The sequence below is a fragment of the Dendropsophus ebraccatus genome, chromosome 7, assembly GCF_027789765.1.
Source record: "Dendropsophus ebraccatus isolate aDenEbr1 chromosome 7, aDenEbr1.pat, whole genome shotgun sequence".
Lineage (NCBI taxonomy): Eukaryota > Metazoa > Chordata > Amphibia > Anura > Hylidae > Dendropsophus > Dendropsophus ebraccatus.
Genome location: NC_091460.1, coordinates 18148799 through 18168312, shown reverse-complemented (window position 1 = coordinate 18168312; position 19514 = coordinate 18148799). Strand labels below are relative to the sequence as shown.

General features: G+C 45.2%; 1 protein-coding gene across 1 annotated transcript; it reads right to left on the bottom strand.

The window, feature by feature from the left end:
* Positions 1 to 846: 846 nt before the first annotated feature.
* NAGK (N-acetylglucosamine kinase) lies at positions 847 to 16189 on the bottom strand. Its single transcript, XM_069976303.1, has 10 exons — positions 16111 to 16189; positions 15715 to 15799; positions 13934 to 14032; positions 8293 to 8434; positions 7378 to 7488; positions 7164 to 7276; positions 4390 to 4477; positions 3813 to 3910; positions 2762 to 2840; positions 847 to 1262 (listed from the first exon to the last, which is right to left on the bottom strand). Exons 1-10 carry the CDS (start codon positions 16140 to 16142, stop codon positions 1072 to 1074), a joined length of 1038 nt encoding a protein of 345 aa, XP_069832404.1. The 5' UTR covers positions 16143 to 16189; the 3' UTR covers positions 847 to 1071.
* Between the last annotated feature and the right edge of the window lie 3325 nt (positions 16190 to 19514).

The following is a 19514-nucleotide window of genomic DNA, read 5'->3' as shown; positions in this document are numbered from 1 at the left end:
TATATTACTGTATATAGGAGCAGTATTATAGTAGTTATAATTCTTGTACATATGAGCAGTATTATAGTAGTTATAATTCTTGTACATATGAGCAGTATTATAGTAGTTATATTTGTTCTTTCTGTATTGCACTATAAACCACACATGCAGAATATACATTTTTTATTCTGGCAATAATTAAAGTAAATGAATCATTGGCAATATTTTCCTTTAATGAAAAATCTGTATAAAAGGTACAGGAAAAATTGCTACATTAATATAGTAGACACCTGTCCAGTCTGATTTTAATATAAGTAATGAATAAACTAAATAAACTAGTAGGATTGGTGACAGCACCTCCAGGAACCCCTGGGAGGCCTATATTACCAGGGTCCTAGGAGCCTACAACAAGCTGGATAACAATGACTGCGATCCTCAGTGAGATTCTATGTCCAAACAGAAAGACCACATGGTGGAGGCAGATGGCGTGTGGAGTAATACTGGCCACAGCGAGGGTCAGTCACCTGTCATGACGGCGCTCTGCCGGATCAGCGGTCAGTTTCTCTGTTCAGGTCTCCTTATATACCACCACACATTGAGACTGTAACGCCGAGCATATTATGGACTCGTAGCGTGCTGGTATTCAAGGAGACCCGATCTTCCGAATTAACAGAGAAACTCACTGCTGATCCGGCAAGGGACATCAAGACTTAGGGGGAGATTTATGGTGTAAAGTGAAACTGGCGCAGTCGCCCCTAGCAACCAATCAGATCCCACCTTTCATTTTCCAAAGAGTCTGTGAGGAATGAAAGGTGGAATCTGATTGGTTGCTAGGGGGAACTGAGACAGTGTCACTTTACACCATGTTTGATAAATCTCCCCCTTATTATTTACCCCACAGAGAATTGATGTAAACAATAGACCACGTAGTGTAAGGAAAAATATCTGGTCTCCACCTTGGCCATAAGTGGGGGGGGGGGTGCCCCTTTATTACCTCAGGGTGCCCTAACAAGGGAGATACATGGGTGACATAGTAAAGACATGTAATCAATATAAGAGGAAGCAGTGACCAGCACTGGACGCCCCAGAGGCTTATGGGAAACTGTGGCTGTAGAAGACGTTCACATTATCCTGGTAGCTGATAGGTAAATCAATCCCAATATCCTTAGCGGCGAGGCTGGCTCCACCCACAGCAGATGACTGGCTGATCTTTAGCAGGCTGAAGCGGGAAAGATGGCGTCCATGGGGGGTCTTGCGAGCTTGGTCCAGAACCTCGATGAACCCTGCACATGGAGAGGATGTGTCAGTATCCAGTGACTTTATAATCAATACCACTTCATATGTTATACACTCTTCCATCATGCTCCAGTCACAGCCAGAGCTGCACTCACACTTCTGCTCGCTTCCATGACATATATGGCCCTCCTTCCGGATTCTTATGAGCTCTTCGGTAAAATGTCTGGTTTGTACTATATTAGACAATATACTGTAGAGGTAATCTAGCATCATTGTTACTGCAGCTCTGGATGTGACTAGAGTATACAAAACAACGTCACTCGGGAATCACTAAAGGCAATTACATTAGTACCGAACACTGAGATTCAGCAACCAGCCCTCTGTATACTCTCATCATAGCCAGAGCTGTATTCAGGATTCTGCTGGCTGCCAGTTAGGGTATGTTCACACTAAGGAAGTTCCCAGATTCCACAGCTTGCCACCACTCACGGCCGAGCGCATCTCTACCCGGTGGGGCGGATTCCGCCGTGCATCCAAAGAACGAACAGGTTCTTTGTTTTCACGGACAGCAGAATCCACCCGACCATAGAATGGTGTCCATGGCACTGGCGTACACGGGAGCGTGGGGGGGCGAGTGACAGAATCCGCGGCAAGTTATCCTCGTGATTTCCTTAGTGTGCACTTACCGTAATGTTTAGAAACATAGAAGATTGTCAGCACAAAAAGACCACTTGGTTCATCTGTTTTACATTCATCTCACTAAACAGCACTAAATGCTATTAAAGGGGAACTCCAGTGAAAATCTTTTTCCTTTAAATCAAATTGTGTCAGAAAGTTATAAAAATCTGTAATTTACTTCTATTTAAAAATCTAAAAAAAACTATTTTAAAAAGTCTTCCAGTACTTATCAGCTGCTGTATGGCCTGCAGGAAGGGGTGTATTCTCTCCAGTCTGATACACTGCTCTCTGCAGCCACCTCTGTCCATGTCAGGAACTGTCCAGAGCAGTAACAAATCCTCATAGAAAACTCTCCTGCTCTGGACAGTTCCTGACATGGACAGAGGTGGCAGCAGAGAGCACTGTGTCAGACTGGAGAGAATACACCACTTCCTGCAGGACATACAGCAGCTGATAAGTACTGGAAGCTCAGGAAAGATGGACGCTCACATGTCAATGTACAATAATCCAAGAAAATTTAATAGAAATATAAAAAAAATAAAACATGTTCCATTATCTGGTTCTAATCAGTCAAAAAAAATTATAATCTATGATGATTATACGTTCCTTTTAATGGACAAAATTCACCCAGTCCAGCACATACCACCATAATGGATCCCAACCCACCCCCTTCTAACCCAGTGGGTCCAGCTGGGTGTTGGCAGTGTTCATTACAGTGAGAACAGAGACCTGAGCAGAGCCGTCTGTCTGTCCTCAGACCCTTGCGACCCTGTAATGGGGATAACTGGCCGTCGCTCAGAGCTCAGCCGATAATCATCCCATCTCCTCCCTATAAAGTGTAGCCACAAGACAATACACGACTCCTCACCGTCCTTCAGGAGATCCCAGCTGTTCCACACGGAGCCTTCAGCCAGGATGGGGAGACCCAGCTCCCCCCGGAATAAGACCTGGAGAGAGGAAGAGACATGGACATAGCTTCACACATACTCCTCCTGCCGATGACCCATGCATCCCGATAGGACGTCATCCTAACATGTAATACCTTATCTGTATACCGACCATACTTTCCTTCTTTATGGCACAGTTTTAGCTCTACCGCAGTTTCTATACAAGACCATTAAAGCAGCAAAAGCATTTTTTAATATGTTATTAGTTAGGGAAAGTTAGACAAATTCCTAATATACATTAATTATGGGAAATGCACATTTACTGCTATTTCCCTTAATTTATTAGATCACGGAGACTTCAAAATCTCAGAAATACCGTGACATCACGAACCAGGGTGTAATTCCAATGGCGCGTCCAGCAGGGGGCGTACTATATAAGTCAATGAGTACCATTGACTTCTATATACAGTGCGCCCCTGCTAGACACTCTATTGGAATCAATGGCTGCCTATGGAACAGGTGAGTCTGCACACTCTACTACTCCTCCATCATCTATCTGCTCATAGTATGAGCAGATGATGGGGGAGTAGTACCAGGGCCATCCCCATTACAAAGAAGCTACAATGTTGCAGATACAGCCCACCAGGGACTTATTTACATCAGCAGTCTTAGTAGGGAGGGGGAGACAGAGAGAGAGGCTTACACACAGATTTTTGTGTCTTCAGCAGAAAGCAGCAGCTGAGAACTGGGGGAAGGAGACTGAATAGATAATAACAAGTATGGAAGGAATTGTTAGTCTCACCATGGGCATCAACATATCAAAAGTTATGTTTGAGTGGAATACCCCTTTAACTATTAATAAATGGCATAGTAGTTGGATCGACGGACAGCCATCTAAAGGTTTGGCCAGTGTTCGCTTTTGTGGCCCCTGTTGTTGGATGTTGGGTAGTTGCAGCAGTTTCCTCTAGGCAGCGAGAGATGGGGAGCATATAGATACATATGACATAAACAAGACTACTGCTATTCACTAACCTCATCAATCTTCGGCATGACGGCCACAACATGACGGGCGAGGATTACACCCGCACTATGAAACACCGAACGGCACAAGGCGTCTCCCTTGTTAGCACCTGAAATAAAGGGGGGAACCAGTAAGATGCCGAATCCATAGCTCAATAGTGGAGCAGTCAATATATGGGGAGATAGGATTTTCTTCCTGCCACCATAGGGCTGCCAGGAAAACATGGTAAGAGGCCATGGCCGTATCCTTGCTTTCCACAACTCTCTAGGGCAGCATCCAACTTCTCTAGGCAGCACGAGTCAAAGGCTGACCATTTGGTTCGGAGATCCTTGCCAAACCCGAACAGTTTGCCAAGTTACTACTGGTGACGTCTCTTAGATCAAAACCATCAGCAGTTTTCTGGGGAGCGACCTGTGGACCAATTAATATGCATAAAATTGCTAAAGCTCATATCTCAGCGCTGGAGCGATGGACTGAAATAAGAGTTATTTGTCCTGATTCAGGAAACCTTATTGTAGACTGCCTGGTCTGATATGGGGGGGGGGGTAATTTACAATGGCACGTGATGTGTAGCCATCTTTGTTTTACCTTCTGCCAACTTGATACAGAATCCGGCTATCCTGGACTTCTCGAATGTTCGGTACAGATGAGTCAGGATGCCCATCCGGTTAGAGACCTGCAAACAGCGGGAACAATAGTGAGCAGTTTGTCTTTTTATGTGTTCATTGGATTCATTCCAAAAGTGGCCAGGAGGCCAATCTGTGCCCTGGATGTTCTGTTTAACCCCTTAGTGACCACGCTACTGTATTTTCTTTTCTTTTTTTTTTCCCATCAACCAAGAGTCATACCCCCTTTTCGTATTTTTGGTTTTTTGCCGGTGTTGCCATATGAGGGGTGTGTTTTTTGCGGGACAAATTTTACTTTATTATTATTACTATTAGCACCATTTTAAGACTCATATAACTTATTGATCAACTTTTATTAACCCTTTTTTGGGAGGCTAATGGAGAAAAATATCATTTTACCCTGGTCACTTTATCCACACTTGTGGTTTATGTGTTGTTTATTCTTGTTTTATGCCCCCATTTCACCATTTGATAGTGGTGTGCCTAGTGTGACATGACATACACTGTCTCTTTAATATCTTGTAATTTTGGTATGTCAGGCTAGGAGCACCTGCTATTTGGCTGTGCAGTTCCCCAATTAGTTTTTTAGTACATTGGCACAATAGTAGTTATTATCCTAAAAAAACTGTGGCCACCTTCCAAGATCAAATTCACTTACAGACCCACATGAGCTCTTATTTTTTGCGACACCAACTGTACTTTGCAATGACAGATTTTTTTAATTTTTCCACAAATATATGCTGCAAAACCGGGAAAAATCATTGGCATGGTTTTGTCTTTATGGCATTCGTTCTGTAGTAAAACTAAGATGTTATCTATGTTCCTCAAGTCAGTACGATAACAACAATAGGCGACCTATATAACTTTTATTTTACTACATTTAAAAAGATAAAACTTAAAACAAAAAGTCTTTAACACTGCTCTATTTCCATCCTTAGGCCATGTTCACACAACGTAAGTTCCGCGGTAATCAGAGCCATTGTTGCAACGGCCACGATTGGTACGGAACTTACATTGTGCTGCAGGTTGAGGGAATTCCGGCCGGAGTGTATACACATAGTATACGCTCCGGCCGGGATCCCTAGCGGTGCCGCAAACAACTAACATGTCAGTGCACACTATGGAGCAAGCGGCTCTGGCCGCACGCTCCATTGTGTGCAGTGAAGAGTTCTGATGCCGGCGCACACGGATGTGCCCGCATCAGAACTCAGCAGCGCTAAAGATCATCCGGCCGGTACTACTAAAGATCATACTGGCCAGGATGGTCTTTTCTGAGACCACGGAACGCCAGGTTTCTTACAGTGTCTGAGCATAGCCTTATGACGCTTTAATTTTTTGGTCTAAGGGACCGTGTGAGGTGTCACTTTTTGCGCCATGATTTGTAATTTTTATCAGTATCTTGCTGGAAAACTCAACTTTTTGATCTCTTTTTATTCAATTTTGTTCTCTGGTGGGTTTTTGCGCTTACGCCGTTTACCATGCGAGATCAGGAATGTTATAGATTGGTTGATTCTGCATGTGGCCATAGCAAATATTTTATTAAGGGGGTGATTATACTTCTGGAATTTTATGTGAAAAACTTTTTTTTTTTACACATTTACTTCTGGTCCCCGCATAGGATATAGGTACTGCATTGATTAATCTTATCTACGCTCGATTACTTAAGGCTGCTTAGGGCAGCCTGGAGCAATTGCCAAGACTGGACATCCCGAGGCTCCAGGCTGTAAGTATGACAGATCATCTTCACATGGAAAGCAGTCACCCCCCCCCCCACCCTGCCCGCACTGGACCACCATTTTAAAACTATTTAAAGGGGTTATCCAGTGCTACAAAATTATGGGCAATTTCTTCCAGAGACAGCACCGCTCATCTCCAGGTTGGGTGCAGGTTTTGCAACTCAGTTCCATTGAAGTTAATTGAGCTTAAAGGGGTTATCCAGCGCTACAAAAACATGGCCTCTTTTCCCCCTCTCTTGTCTCCAGTTCAGGTGTGGTTTGCAATTAAGCTCCATTTACTTCAATGGAACTGAGTCCCAAAACCCACCCAATCTGGAGACAATAGAGTGGAAAAAGTGGCCATTTTTTTGTAGCACTGGATAACCCCTTTAACTGCAAACCACACCTGACCTGGAGACAAGAGTCGCGTTGTCTCTGAAAGAAAGTGGCCATGTTTTTGTAGCGCTGGATAACCCCTTTAAATTCTTCTGTCAGAGTGTTTTTGTTTGTACGGGGAGAAAATCTGTTTTGTAAAAGTGTTTTTTTTTCTCAATAAAAATTATTCTGATAAAAATAAAATTCTGTCAGTTTTTACAGTGGCATTTAAATTGTTAATTAGCGGCGCCGCCCACTTACTAATAACAGCCAGGGGCTGCCCGGTATAGAGAGGGGTACGCAGCAATGCCTCTGTGTGTGTCCGGCAAGGCCAGAACACATAATAATAAATAACAGAACATGCCAAATAATGGGTGAAAGGGGGAGATTTATGGTGCTCTCTTATAGTAAGATTCTCTCTGTTGCCCATAGCAACCAGTCACAGCTTGCATAGCAACCAATCACAGCTTGCATAGCAACCAATCACAGCTTGCATAGCAACCAATCACAGCTCCCACAGCAACCAATCACAGCTCCCATAGCAACCAATCACAATTCAGCTTTCATTTCTCCCCCATACTGTCCAGGCTTCTGGATGCTTATAGAGAACAGGTTGATGCCAACATGATCATAAATGCTGTATTACCTGGAAGTAACTGAACATGGCTTCCTGCACGTAGCTGATGTCAAATTCTGGATCCACCAGGTTGTCGGTGACGTCAAACACAGTCTTGATAGCGCGATGAGATATCCAGTATGCTGCCGGGAGAGACGGGTCATTCCTATAGAAATTCATACAGACCAGCACAAGCCTAAAGTTTATAATAATTGGACACAAACTCAGCTCTGCTACATCTCACCTGATCCTTCATCTCCCATCAGATGCCCCCAGCCCCCACAGCCGGTCACAGACCCATCCGGGTTCACCAGTTTGCAGTTAGACCCAGTGCCTGATATCAGCACAACGCCCCCTAGAGGAGGGAAATAGCAGAGCGTTAGGATGGCCAGAGATATATGCCAGATATAGAACATGACTGCTTATATCAGGGATAGGGTACCTCCAGCCCCCCAGCTGTTGCAAAACTACAATTCCCATCATGCCTTGGCCGCTAAAGCTTTGGCTGTCCAGGCATGATGGGAATTGTAGTTTTGCAACAGCTTGAAAGCTGAAGGTTCCCCATCCTTGTTATATATTATGGTGGGTAGATGATGGAGAAGAGAAGGGTTGGGCATGTTGGATTTCAGTTGCCCAATAATTTTATTCTTGAGGAGGAGTATCTCTCCCACTCCCCTAGCATGCACACTCCACTCAGCTAAGTGTGCATGGATTTTGAATGGGGAAAGTGGAGGCTCCATAGCCAACATCTTTCTGCTTAAAACCCTAGCCACTCAGCTCTGTCAAATGTGCATGTCTTATAGAGGATATGTTTTAAAGAAGTTTGTTATCCAGAGCTACAAAAACATGGCCACTCTTGTCTCCAGTTCAGGTTTGGTTTACGATTAAGCTCCATTCACTTCAATGGAATTGAGTAACAAAACGTGCACCCAAACTGGAGACAAGAGTGGTGCTGTCTCTGCAAGAAAGTGGCCATGTTTTTGTAGTGCTGGATAACCCCTTTAACCCCCTGCGGAAAAAAAAATTCCGAACGGAATCCCCAAAATTCTGCCTGCCTCAATGTTCCGTATAGGGCGCCTCTGCTCTCTGCTGAAAGAATTTACATGTTTTTCCGCCTGTTTTCTGCAGTGTGAATGGGCCCAAACTAGAGAGTACTTACCTAACTTTGTCGCGGTTGCTATGGCGCCTATGGTGTCATTGCAGATGAGGTAGTTCTCGCTGAGGTGCGGGAAGCGCTGCTTCATCTCTTCTATAAGCTTATTGATGGCTTCTTTCTGTTCTCCACCACTCAAGGACATGCCCTGTAGTTATAAAAAATACAGGTGGTATCATATGGCCAGACACTGATCCAGCATGGGGTGCAGGGGGACGTGAGGTCTCTCTATTGGGTCATGGGATTCACCATAATGTATTAGAAAATGCCTTTTTGAGCATGTCTATAAGCTAGTCAATATACATAGGCTTTGTAAGTCATGTCTCCTACAGAAGGAAGAAACTGACTCTTTAGTGCCACCTATTGAATGTGTTATCCCTGGAAGTCATGTCTGACCAGTCAGAACATTCAAACGTCTAAGCAGAATCCCCTCAGAAAGTGAGAAACCACCATCTGGATGTCTACACTGTTTTAAATGGGCCAGACATGAATTTACAGAGAGGCCACTTCCAGTAGGTGGCACTAGAGAGACATTTTAGCTCATTTGCATATATTTTTCCCAGGCAGCATTGCAGTTGCTCAGGTGATAGTACAGATCACTTAGATGAGAAATTATGAGAAAAACTCCAACAACATTTAGAAAATACCGGGAAAAAAATCAGAGCGTAAAATGTAACTTTTAATGATATAACAATAAAAAATCTGACCCGGGTCAGAGTAATCGACTGCCAGACAATATAGAAACAAAAAACAACATACTAACTGGACCTTTCCTCCCTACGTGTTTCCTCCTTGATTATAACAAGGATTCCTCAGGGGAGATATCTGATAGGACTATGTTATATAGAGATTTGTCACAGTAAATCAAAAAGAAAACATAAATGGTTCCTAAAACAAGAGGCTACATTTGGCCATTAGTAGATAAAATAATCAAGTAACATTAGGGAAATCCCGAGAGGATCTGGAGGTGAGTGGTTGTAAGAGTGAGTGGGTACACACAAATGTGCATAACCTTATACTACAGGACTTAAGTGCAAATACACACTCAGGGTCAAAGTGCAAAAAAAAAAAAAACTCCAAAGTGTTAATGCATGTAACAGAGACACCTTTTATATATATATATATATATATATATATATATATATATATATATATATATATATATATATATATACCTGTGTGTGTGTGTATTTTATATATATATATATATATATATATATATATATATATATATATATATAGTTTATACAATCCTTGAAAGAGTTAATAGGTGTCCCCATAGAAAATAAAGTTTTCATCCGTGACCTATAGCACATGCATAGGCATCACTTCTGTGACTTATTGCACATGAATAACCTATATAGCATCTCACAGTGGTGGGTACACAATGCAATGTAACCTTTTAGATATAAAGGGTCATAGAGTCATAGCCTCTACCCTATTTGCCAAGACAGGTGCATCAGGGGGTTTTGTGAGGGGAAGTATTTAGTGTCCCGTGCATTTTCCTGCTGCTTCCCATCCTGTATTATGTGTAGGTCAGATACTATGTTATTTTTCTTCCTATATTGTCTGGTGGTCTACTACTTTGACCAGGGCTGTGGAGTCGGTAACTCAAGACTCCTGAATTTTATCAGGACCGACTCCAACTCCCGACTCCGACTCCTGCTCCTTCATAAATGGCCATTCATATACCAGGGGAGTTATTTATCACACTGGCTTAGCAGCTTCTCCCTAATGTCCTACATGATCCTGGGGCGACTTCTGAGGGAATAAGGAAACATATAAAGCAGCTTGTCCTTTGTGTGCAGTGGATGCAGCCAGTCTCCAGCCTCCATGTCCTGAACTACTCACAACTAGACTAGATGGTCTAGGTGGTCTTTTCCTGCTGACAATCTTCTATGTTTCTGACTAAATATTCACCATACACACAGATACACTGCTAACAATGCCAGATCCCTGTGATATAGAGGTCAGCCATAGTGATATAGAGAGAGGGGTCACACATAGTGATATAGAGAGGGGGTCACACACAGTGATATAGAGAGGGGGTCACACACAGTGATATAGAGAGGGGTCACACATAGTGATATAGAGAGGGGTCACACATAGTGATATAGAGAGGGGTCACACATAGTGATATAGAGAGGGGTCACACATAGTGATATAGAGAGGGGTCACACATAGTGATATAGAGGGGTCACACATAGTGATATAGAGAGGGGTCACACATAGTGATATAGAGAGGGGTCACACATAGTGTTATAGAGAGGGGTCAGACACAGTGATATAGAGAGTGGTCACACATAGTGATATAGAGGGGTCACACATAGTGATATAGAGAGGGGTCACACATAGTGATATAGAGAGGGGTCACACAGTGATATAGAGAGGGGGTCACACACAGTGATATAGAGAGGGGTCACACATAGTGATATATAGAGGGGTCACACATAGTGATATAGAGAGTGGTCACACATAGTGATATAGAGAGTGGTCACACATAGTGATATAGAGAGGGGTCACACATAGTGATATAGAGAGGGGTCACACATAGTGATATAGAGAGGGGTCACACATAGTGATATAGAGAGGGGTCACACATAGTGATATAGAGAGGGGTCACACATAGTGATATAGAGAGGGGGTCACACACAGTGATATAGAGGGGGGTCACACAGTGATATAGAGAGGGGTCACACATAGTGATATAGAGAGGGGTCACACACAGTGATATAGAGGGGTCACACATAGTGATATAGAGAGGGGTCACACATAGTGATATAGAGGTCACCCATAGTGATATAGAGGGGTCACACAGTGATATAGAGGGGTCACACATAGTGATATAGAGGGGGTCACACAGTGATATAGAGGGGTCACACATAGTGATATAGAGGGGTCACACATAGTGATATAGAGAGGGGTCGCACATAGTGATATAAGGAAGGTCACACATAGTGATATAGAGAGGTCACACATAGTGATATAGAGAGGGGTCACACATAGTGATATAGAGAGGGGTCACACATAGTGATATAGAGAGGGGTCACACATAGTGATATAGAGAGGGGTCACACATAGTGATATAGAGAGGGGTCACACATAGTGATATAGAGAGGGGTCACACAGTGATATAGAGAGGGGTCACACATAGTGATATAGAGAGGGGTCACACATAGTGATATAGAGAGGGGTCACACATAGTGATATAGAGAGGGGTCACACATAGTGATATAGAGAGGGGTCACACATAGTGATATAGAGGGGTCACACATAGTGATATAGAGAGGGGTCACACATAGTGATATAGAGAGGGGGTCACACACAGTGATATAGAGGGGGGTCACACAGTGATATAGAGAGGGGTCACACATAGTGATATAGAGAGGGGTCACACACAGTGATATAGAGGGGTCACACACAGTGATATAGAGAGGGGTCACACATAGTGATATAGAGGTCACCCATAGTGATATAGAGGGGGTCACACAGTGATATAGAGGGGTCACACATAGTGATATAGAGGGGTCACACATAGTGATATAGAGAGGGGTCGCACATAGTGATATAAGGAAGGTCACACATAGTGATATAGAGAGGTCACACATAGTGATATAGCGAGGGGGGTCACACATAGTGATGTAGAGAGGGGTCACACATAGTGATGTAGAGAGGGGTCACACATAGTGATGTAGAGAGGGGTCACACATAGTGATGTAGAGAGGGGTCACACATAGTGATGTAGAGAGGGGTCACACATAGTAATATAGAGGTCACACAGTGATATATAAGGTCACTGTGGGGGCACGCACACACACAGCCTGCTGCAGCCATAGCATACACACACACCCACACAGCATGCTGCAGCCATAGCACACACACACAGCCTGTGCAGCCATAGCACACACACACAGCCTGTGCAGCCATAGCACACACACACAGCCTGTGCAGCCATAGCACACACACACAGCCTGTGCAGCCATAGCACACACACACAGCCTGTGCAGCCATAGCACACACACACAGCCTGTGCAGCCATAGCACACACACACAGCCTGTGCAGCCATAGCACACACACACAGCCTGTGCAGCCATAGCACACACACACACACAGCCTGCTGCGGCCATAGCACACATACACACAGCCTGCTGCAGCCATAGTGTGCACACACACACACACAGCCTGCTGCAGCCATAGCACACATACACACACACAGCCTATTGCAGCCATAGTGCACACACACAGCTGCAGCCATTGAACACTGAAGAAAAACACACAATCTTCTCCCAGAGAGAAAACCCCACACTGAGGACAGAGGTTACTGCTACACTACTTATGTCTCCTCCTCCTCTATATTACACAGGATATCTCCATATTACACTGCTGCTCCTATACAGTCATTCAGCATCCAGGAAGAGAACAGCACAGATCTCCCCCCACACAATGGACTCCTCCAGCTCAGAAACAAACTGCCAAATAGCGACTGACAACTTTTCTCCGACCACCCTTATGTAATAGGGCCAGTGTCCTATTACTGATATATTCCCCGACCACCCTTATGTAACAGGGCCAGTGTCATATTACTGATATATTCCCCGACCACCCTTATGTAACAGGGCCAGTGTCATATTACTGATATATTCCCCGACCACCCTTATGTAATAGGGCCAGTGTCATATTACTGATATATTCCCCGACCACCCTTATGTAATAGGGCCAGTGTCCTATTACTGATATATTCCCCGACCACCCTTATGTAATAGGGCCAGTGTCATATTACTGATATATTCCCCGACCACCCTTATGTAATAGGGCCAGTGTCATATTACTGATATATTCCCCGACCACCCTTATGTAATAGGGCCAGTGTCATATTACTGATATATTCCCCGACCACCCTTATGTAATAGGGCCAGTGTCATATTACTGATATATTCCCCGACCACCCTTATCTAATAGGGCCAGTGTCCTATTACTGATATATTCCCCGACCCTCCTCATGTAATAGGGCCAGTGTCCTATTACTGATATATTCCCCGACCACCCTTATGTAATAGGGCCAGTGTCCTATTACTGATATATTCCCCGACCACCCTTATGTAATAGGGCCAGTGTCCTATTACTGATATATTCCCCGACCACCCTTATGTAATAGTGTCCTATTAGAATGTTGCTCATAATATTTATTCATGAGCAAAACTTGTAAAATTCATATCAAAATTTTTTAAAGATTTTTTTAAAGCTGGAGTCGGTACAATTTTTTTCCAACTCCGACTCCAGCCAAAACTAGCTCCGACTCCGACTCCACAGCCCTGACTTTGACCTGGATCAGATTTTTATTGTTATAACAATAAACGTTACATCTCAGGCTCTGATTTTTCTCAGTATTTCCAAGACAGCATTGCCTGCTGTATACGATTCCTTACGAGAGATGATGGACTCCTCAAGAAGAAACACTCCAGGACCATAAACATTGAAAATGTGAAAGATAGACCTGTCTATGATAGAGGAGGCCTAAGGAAGGGCCCATATGTGTATAAGGGAGTTGTATTACAGGTCTGGCCGTTATGTGGCAGTATGTATGAGCACTATAGATTAGGAGGAGCAGTAAGGAATGGTCGTCATCTTCTACCCCTCCCGTCTTACCAGGGATTGGATGGGAACCTGAGGGTCCAGCCCTGCCTTCTCTTTAGCCTCGGCCACCATGGAGTTGATCACCTCCAAACATTTGTCTGTGCCGACCAACTGGGGAACAAAAACAAGAAAGGTTACATGAAGGCCTAAGAATAATCCACCTTGTACAGACTTATACTAACACAGTTACTGCCCGCCAGCCATAAAGACCCCCAAACCCCTCATACATGACTGGGGATGGTCCCTGCAGCATAGGCCTGTACGGATTTATCTTGGTACAATGATAGACCCTAGAACTAGGTCTGTTGTATATATGTACACTGTATTCATTGCTGGGTCAACCACAAGATGGCGCCAGCAGTGGCGGTCTTTGGCACCAAGCACCCCAAGCGATCGCTTGGGGCCCCCAACATCGAAGGGGGCCCCTACGCCCCGCTCTTGTGCTCAAGACCGCTGGACAGGGCCGCTGCCCCGCTCGCTGCTGCCATCTGAACTGTAACTATGAGCACTCGTAATGAGCGCTCATAGTTACATGCAGCAGCATTGACAGGGCGGGAGACATTGGCTCCCTTCCTGTCAGTCACTCTTGTGGCCGCAGGAAGGGTTTTCCCTGTGGTCACAAGTGGCAGCTTTGTCCTTGTGGTGTCGGCGCTCCAGTGACATCACTGGAGCATTGGCGCCAGGACAAGGGGAGTGCGGCCTCTTGTGATCACAGGGAAAACCCTTTCTGCGGCCACAAGAGTAAATAGAAGAGGAGAAGCCCGGACCCAGGTGAGTATAAGTGTTTGTTTTATTGTGTTATATACTATATGGGAGGGGAGCACACAGGGGTCTGTTTAACTGGGGGAGCGCACATCGGGGGTCTATATAAATGGGGGGAGCACACAGGGGGGCTTTATAACAGGGGGAGCACACAGGGGGGCTATTGACTACTGGGGCTTCACAGAGGGGTCTATATACTACTGGGGGCAGCACACAGGGGGTCTATATACTACTTAAGGGCAGCAGAATGGGGTCTATATCCAACTTGGAGAGCACACAGGAGGTCTATATCCAAGTGGGGGAGCACACAGGGGGGCTATATGCTACTGGGGGAGCACACAGGGGTCTATATACTACTGGTGGGGCACACAGGGGGTCTATATACTACTGGGGGAACATACAGGGGGTCTATATACTACTTGTGAGGCAAACAGGTGCTCTATATATAACTGGGGGAGCCCACAGGGGTCTGTATACTACTGGGGCAGCACACAAGGGGTCTATATACTACTGGAGGAGCACACAGGGGTCTATATCCAAGTGGGGGAGCACACAGGAGGTCTATATCCAAGTGGGGGAGCACACAGGGGGGCTAAATACCCCTGAGGGAGCACACAGGGGCCTATATACTAGTGGGGGAGCACACAGGGGGTATATACAACTGGGGGCAGCACACAGGGGGTCTATATACAACTGGGGCAGCACACAGGAGGTCTATATACTTCTGGGGGAGCACACGGGGGGCTATATATAACTGGGGGAACACACAGGGGTCTATATACTACTGGAGGAAGCAAACAAGGGGTATATACTACTGGGGGCAGGACACAAGGGGTATATACTATTGGGGGCAGCACACAAGGAGTATATCTTACTGGCGGTAGCGCACAAGGGGTATATACTACTGGGGGCAACACACAGCGGTCTATTGTTTTGGAACGCGTGTCGAGGGGGGGGGGGGCCCAGACATAACTTCGCTTGGGGCCCCAGAAATGCCAAGACCGCCCCTGGGCGCCAGTCTAGTTCCTTACCCAATGGTTGGTGCAAGGTCCTTCTGTCTCACACAAGATCCGTCCATCTTCTGAGATCAGAACCGCCTTGGAGTGAGTTCCTCCCCTGGAGAGTGTGAGCACATTGTTATATTACAGGGATATATATATATACACCCTCCATGTATACCTATACCTTCTCTGTACAGCAGCGTCTATGACTATGCACGGTGTATGAGGCCGCAGCGTTCCTCCTGTAGGTAACCACACAATACAAAGCCATACAGCATGTCCTCAGGTTACGGAGACCCAGACGCCTCTACCAGCATGCATAATAACAGATGTAGCAGAGCTGAGAGTGTTACACGGTCCTCCACACAATACACAGACAATACACAATCCTCCCCCGCTGTGACAGGAGACACACAGAGCTCTCACCCCTCCACTCCTCCATACACGGCTGCTGGCATGGTCCTGTGCAGGCAGGGCTGGTCATGTGACCTGAGGATCAGCTGACTGAGTGTGAGGAGGAAGTGTGAGGTGTACAGCAGAGCGGCCCATCCCTCTGTACAGCACTGTGCACACTACCCTGTATATACTATACTGTACAGCACTGTGCACACTACCCTGTATATACTATACTGTACAGGACCATGCACACTACCCTGTATACAATATACTGTACAGCACCGTGCACACTACCCTGTATATACTATACTGTACAGCACAGTGCACACTACCCTGTATATACTATACTGTACAGCACCGTGCACACTATCCTGTATACACTATACTGTACAGCACTGTGCACACTACCCTGTATACACTGTACTGTACAGCACTGTGCACACTACCCTGTATACACTATACTGTACAGCACTGTGCACACTACCCTGTATATACTGTACAGCACTGTGCACACTACCCTGTATACACTATACTGTACAGCACTGTGCACACTACCCTGTATACAATATACTGTACAGCACTGTGCACACTACCCTGTATACAATATACTGTACAGCACTGTGCACACTACCCTGTATATACTGTACAGCACTGTGCACACTATCCTGTATATACTATACTGTACAGCCCTGTGCACACTACCCTGTATACACAATACTGTACAGCACTGTGCACACTATCCTGTATACACTATACTGTACAGCACTGTGCACACTACCCTGTATACACTGTACTGTACAGCACTGTGCACACTACCCTGTATACACTATACTGTACAGCACTGTGCACACTACCCTGTATACTGTACAGCACTGTGCACACTACCCTGTATACACTGTACTGTACAGCACTGTGCACACTATCCTGTATACACTGTACTGTACAGCACTGTGCACACTACCCTGTATACACTATCCTGTACAGCACTGTGCACACTATCCTGTATATACTATACTGTACAGCACTGTGCATACTATCCTGTATATACTATACTGTACAGAACTGTGCCCACTATCCTGTATATACTATACTGTACAGAACTGTGCACACTATCCTGTATACACTATACTGTACAGCACTGTGCACACTATCCTGTATACACTATACTGTACAGCACTGTGCACACTATCCTGTATACACTATACTGTACAGCACCATGCACACTATCCTGTATACACTATCCTGTACAGCACCGTGCACACTATCCTGTATACACTGTACAGCACTGTGCACACTATCCTGTATACACTGTACAGCACTGTGCACACTATCCTGTATACACTGTACAGCACTGTGCACACTATCCTGTATACACTATCCTGTACAGCACCGTGCACACTATTCTTTATATACTATACTGTACAGCACTGTGCCCACTATACTGTATACACTATACTGTACAGCACCATGCACACTTGCGCTGGACCACTCCGCTGAGAGTACTAGTAGATTGTAGTACCAGGTAGGAACCCGGTTAGCCACTTGCCTGATGGTAGTCACGGTATGGGCACGAGGGATAGCAGCTGTAGACTGGGAACCTGACCAAGCGGAGGCCGAGCAATTCTTCGTTGTCCTTAGTCAGGGCACCAATGATCACACCAATGCCAAGGTTCAGAAACAACGGTAATTGTGTATTTATTATAACGGTGGTAACTAGTAGTAACAGTCTCTCCGGATGCCACCAGGTATAAGTCAGACTTGGATAAGGCAGAGCAATGGGTGATGCTGCAATAGGCTGTGATGGTAGCGTACTGAATGATGGGAGTAGTAGTGATACTGAGGATAAGATGCTGGGTGGAATGGAGCTGAGATGAATACTTGCTGTTACTGATGATGAGAGATGATGGGAGTAATAACTGAAGACAGCACCCAGATCTTGTGGTTAGGATGAGAATCTTGAGAACTTGAGAATAGAACACAGCCAGGTCCCGACTGGACCGGAACACTTCTAGTCAGTGCAGCAGCAGGTACAGCAAGGTTGCGGCCTTGTGACACAGGAGCAGCAGCAACACACACCCTGTCCCCCTGAAGGTAGGAGACAGGAACCAGGAACAACAGAGCAACACACCCTTCTCTTCTAAAGATGGAGAGAGGACTGAGGTAGGAGAGGAAGTCACATGGTATTCCCAGCCAAAGCTCCATGGCCATTGGGGTTACCATGGAAGCAGAGGAAAGTCACGTGACACCAAGCCATTGCATCATCACACCATTAGGACGTATTGGACTGAATATACATGAGAAGTACCATACTTGAACACTGGGGGGCGACATAATACCATTAGGCACTGATAACTGAATATGCATGAGAAATTAATGAAATAACAGACCTGAATACTGAGAGGGGTGACACAATATACACAGTTTGCAGTGGACCAACGCTTTCCAGAACAGAGGCAATAAAATACTGACTGACTCAGATATAAAGATACACTTTGAAGGAAACAATAAGAGAAGGAACTCTGTTCTGGGACACTGCACACTATCCTGTATACACTATACTGTACAGCACCGTGCACACTATCCTGTATACTATACAGCACCGGGCACACTATCCTGTATACTGTACAGCACTGTGCACACTACCCTGTATATACTATACTGTACAGCACCATGCACACTATCCTGTATACTGTACAGCACTGTGCACACTATCCTGTATACACTATACTGTACAGCACCATGCACACTATCCTGTATACACTACACTGTACAGCACAGTGCACACTATCCTGTATACATTATACTGTACAGAACTGTGCACACTACCCTGTATACATTATACTGTATAGCACCGTGCACACTATCCTGTATACACTATACTGTACAGCACTGTGCACACTACCCTGTATACACTGTACAGCACTGTGCACACTATCCTGTATACACTATCCTGTACAGCACCGTGCACACTATCATATATACACTACACTGTACAGCACTGTGCACACTGTCCTGTATACACTATACTGTACAGCACCGTGCACACTATCCTGTATACACTATACTGTACAGCACTGTGCACACTGTCCTGTATACACTATACTATACAGCACCATGCACACTATCATATATACCTATCATATATACACTACACTGTACAGCACTGTGCACACTATCCTGTATACACTATACTTCAATATTTTTGTCCGACAGCCCATGTGAAGTGAGTGGGGGTAATAATGAATACACAGTGTAACCATCACACCGGACTCCCCCTTTAAGCAGCGCCCCTCTGCAGAGCATTGCACCCTCATCAGCTGACAGGTTCAGGAGTTTCAGGTTTGGGTGATGATTACGCAGCACCCAGGGCGTGAGGTCAAAGGGTCAGCCGGGCATTATTGATGAGGCTGGTCATGACACTGAGAGCTCGGGCT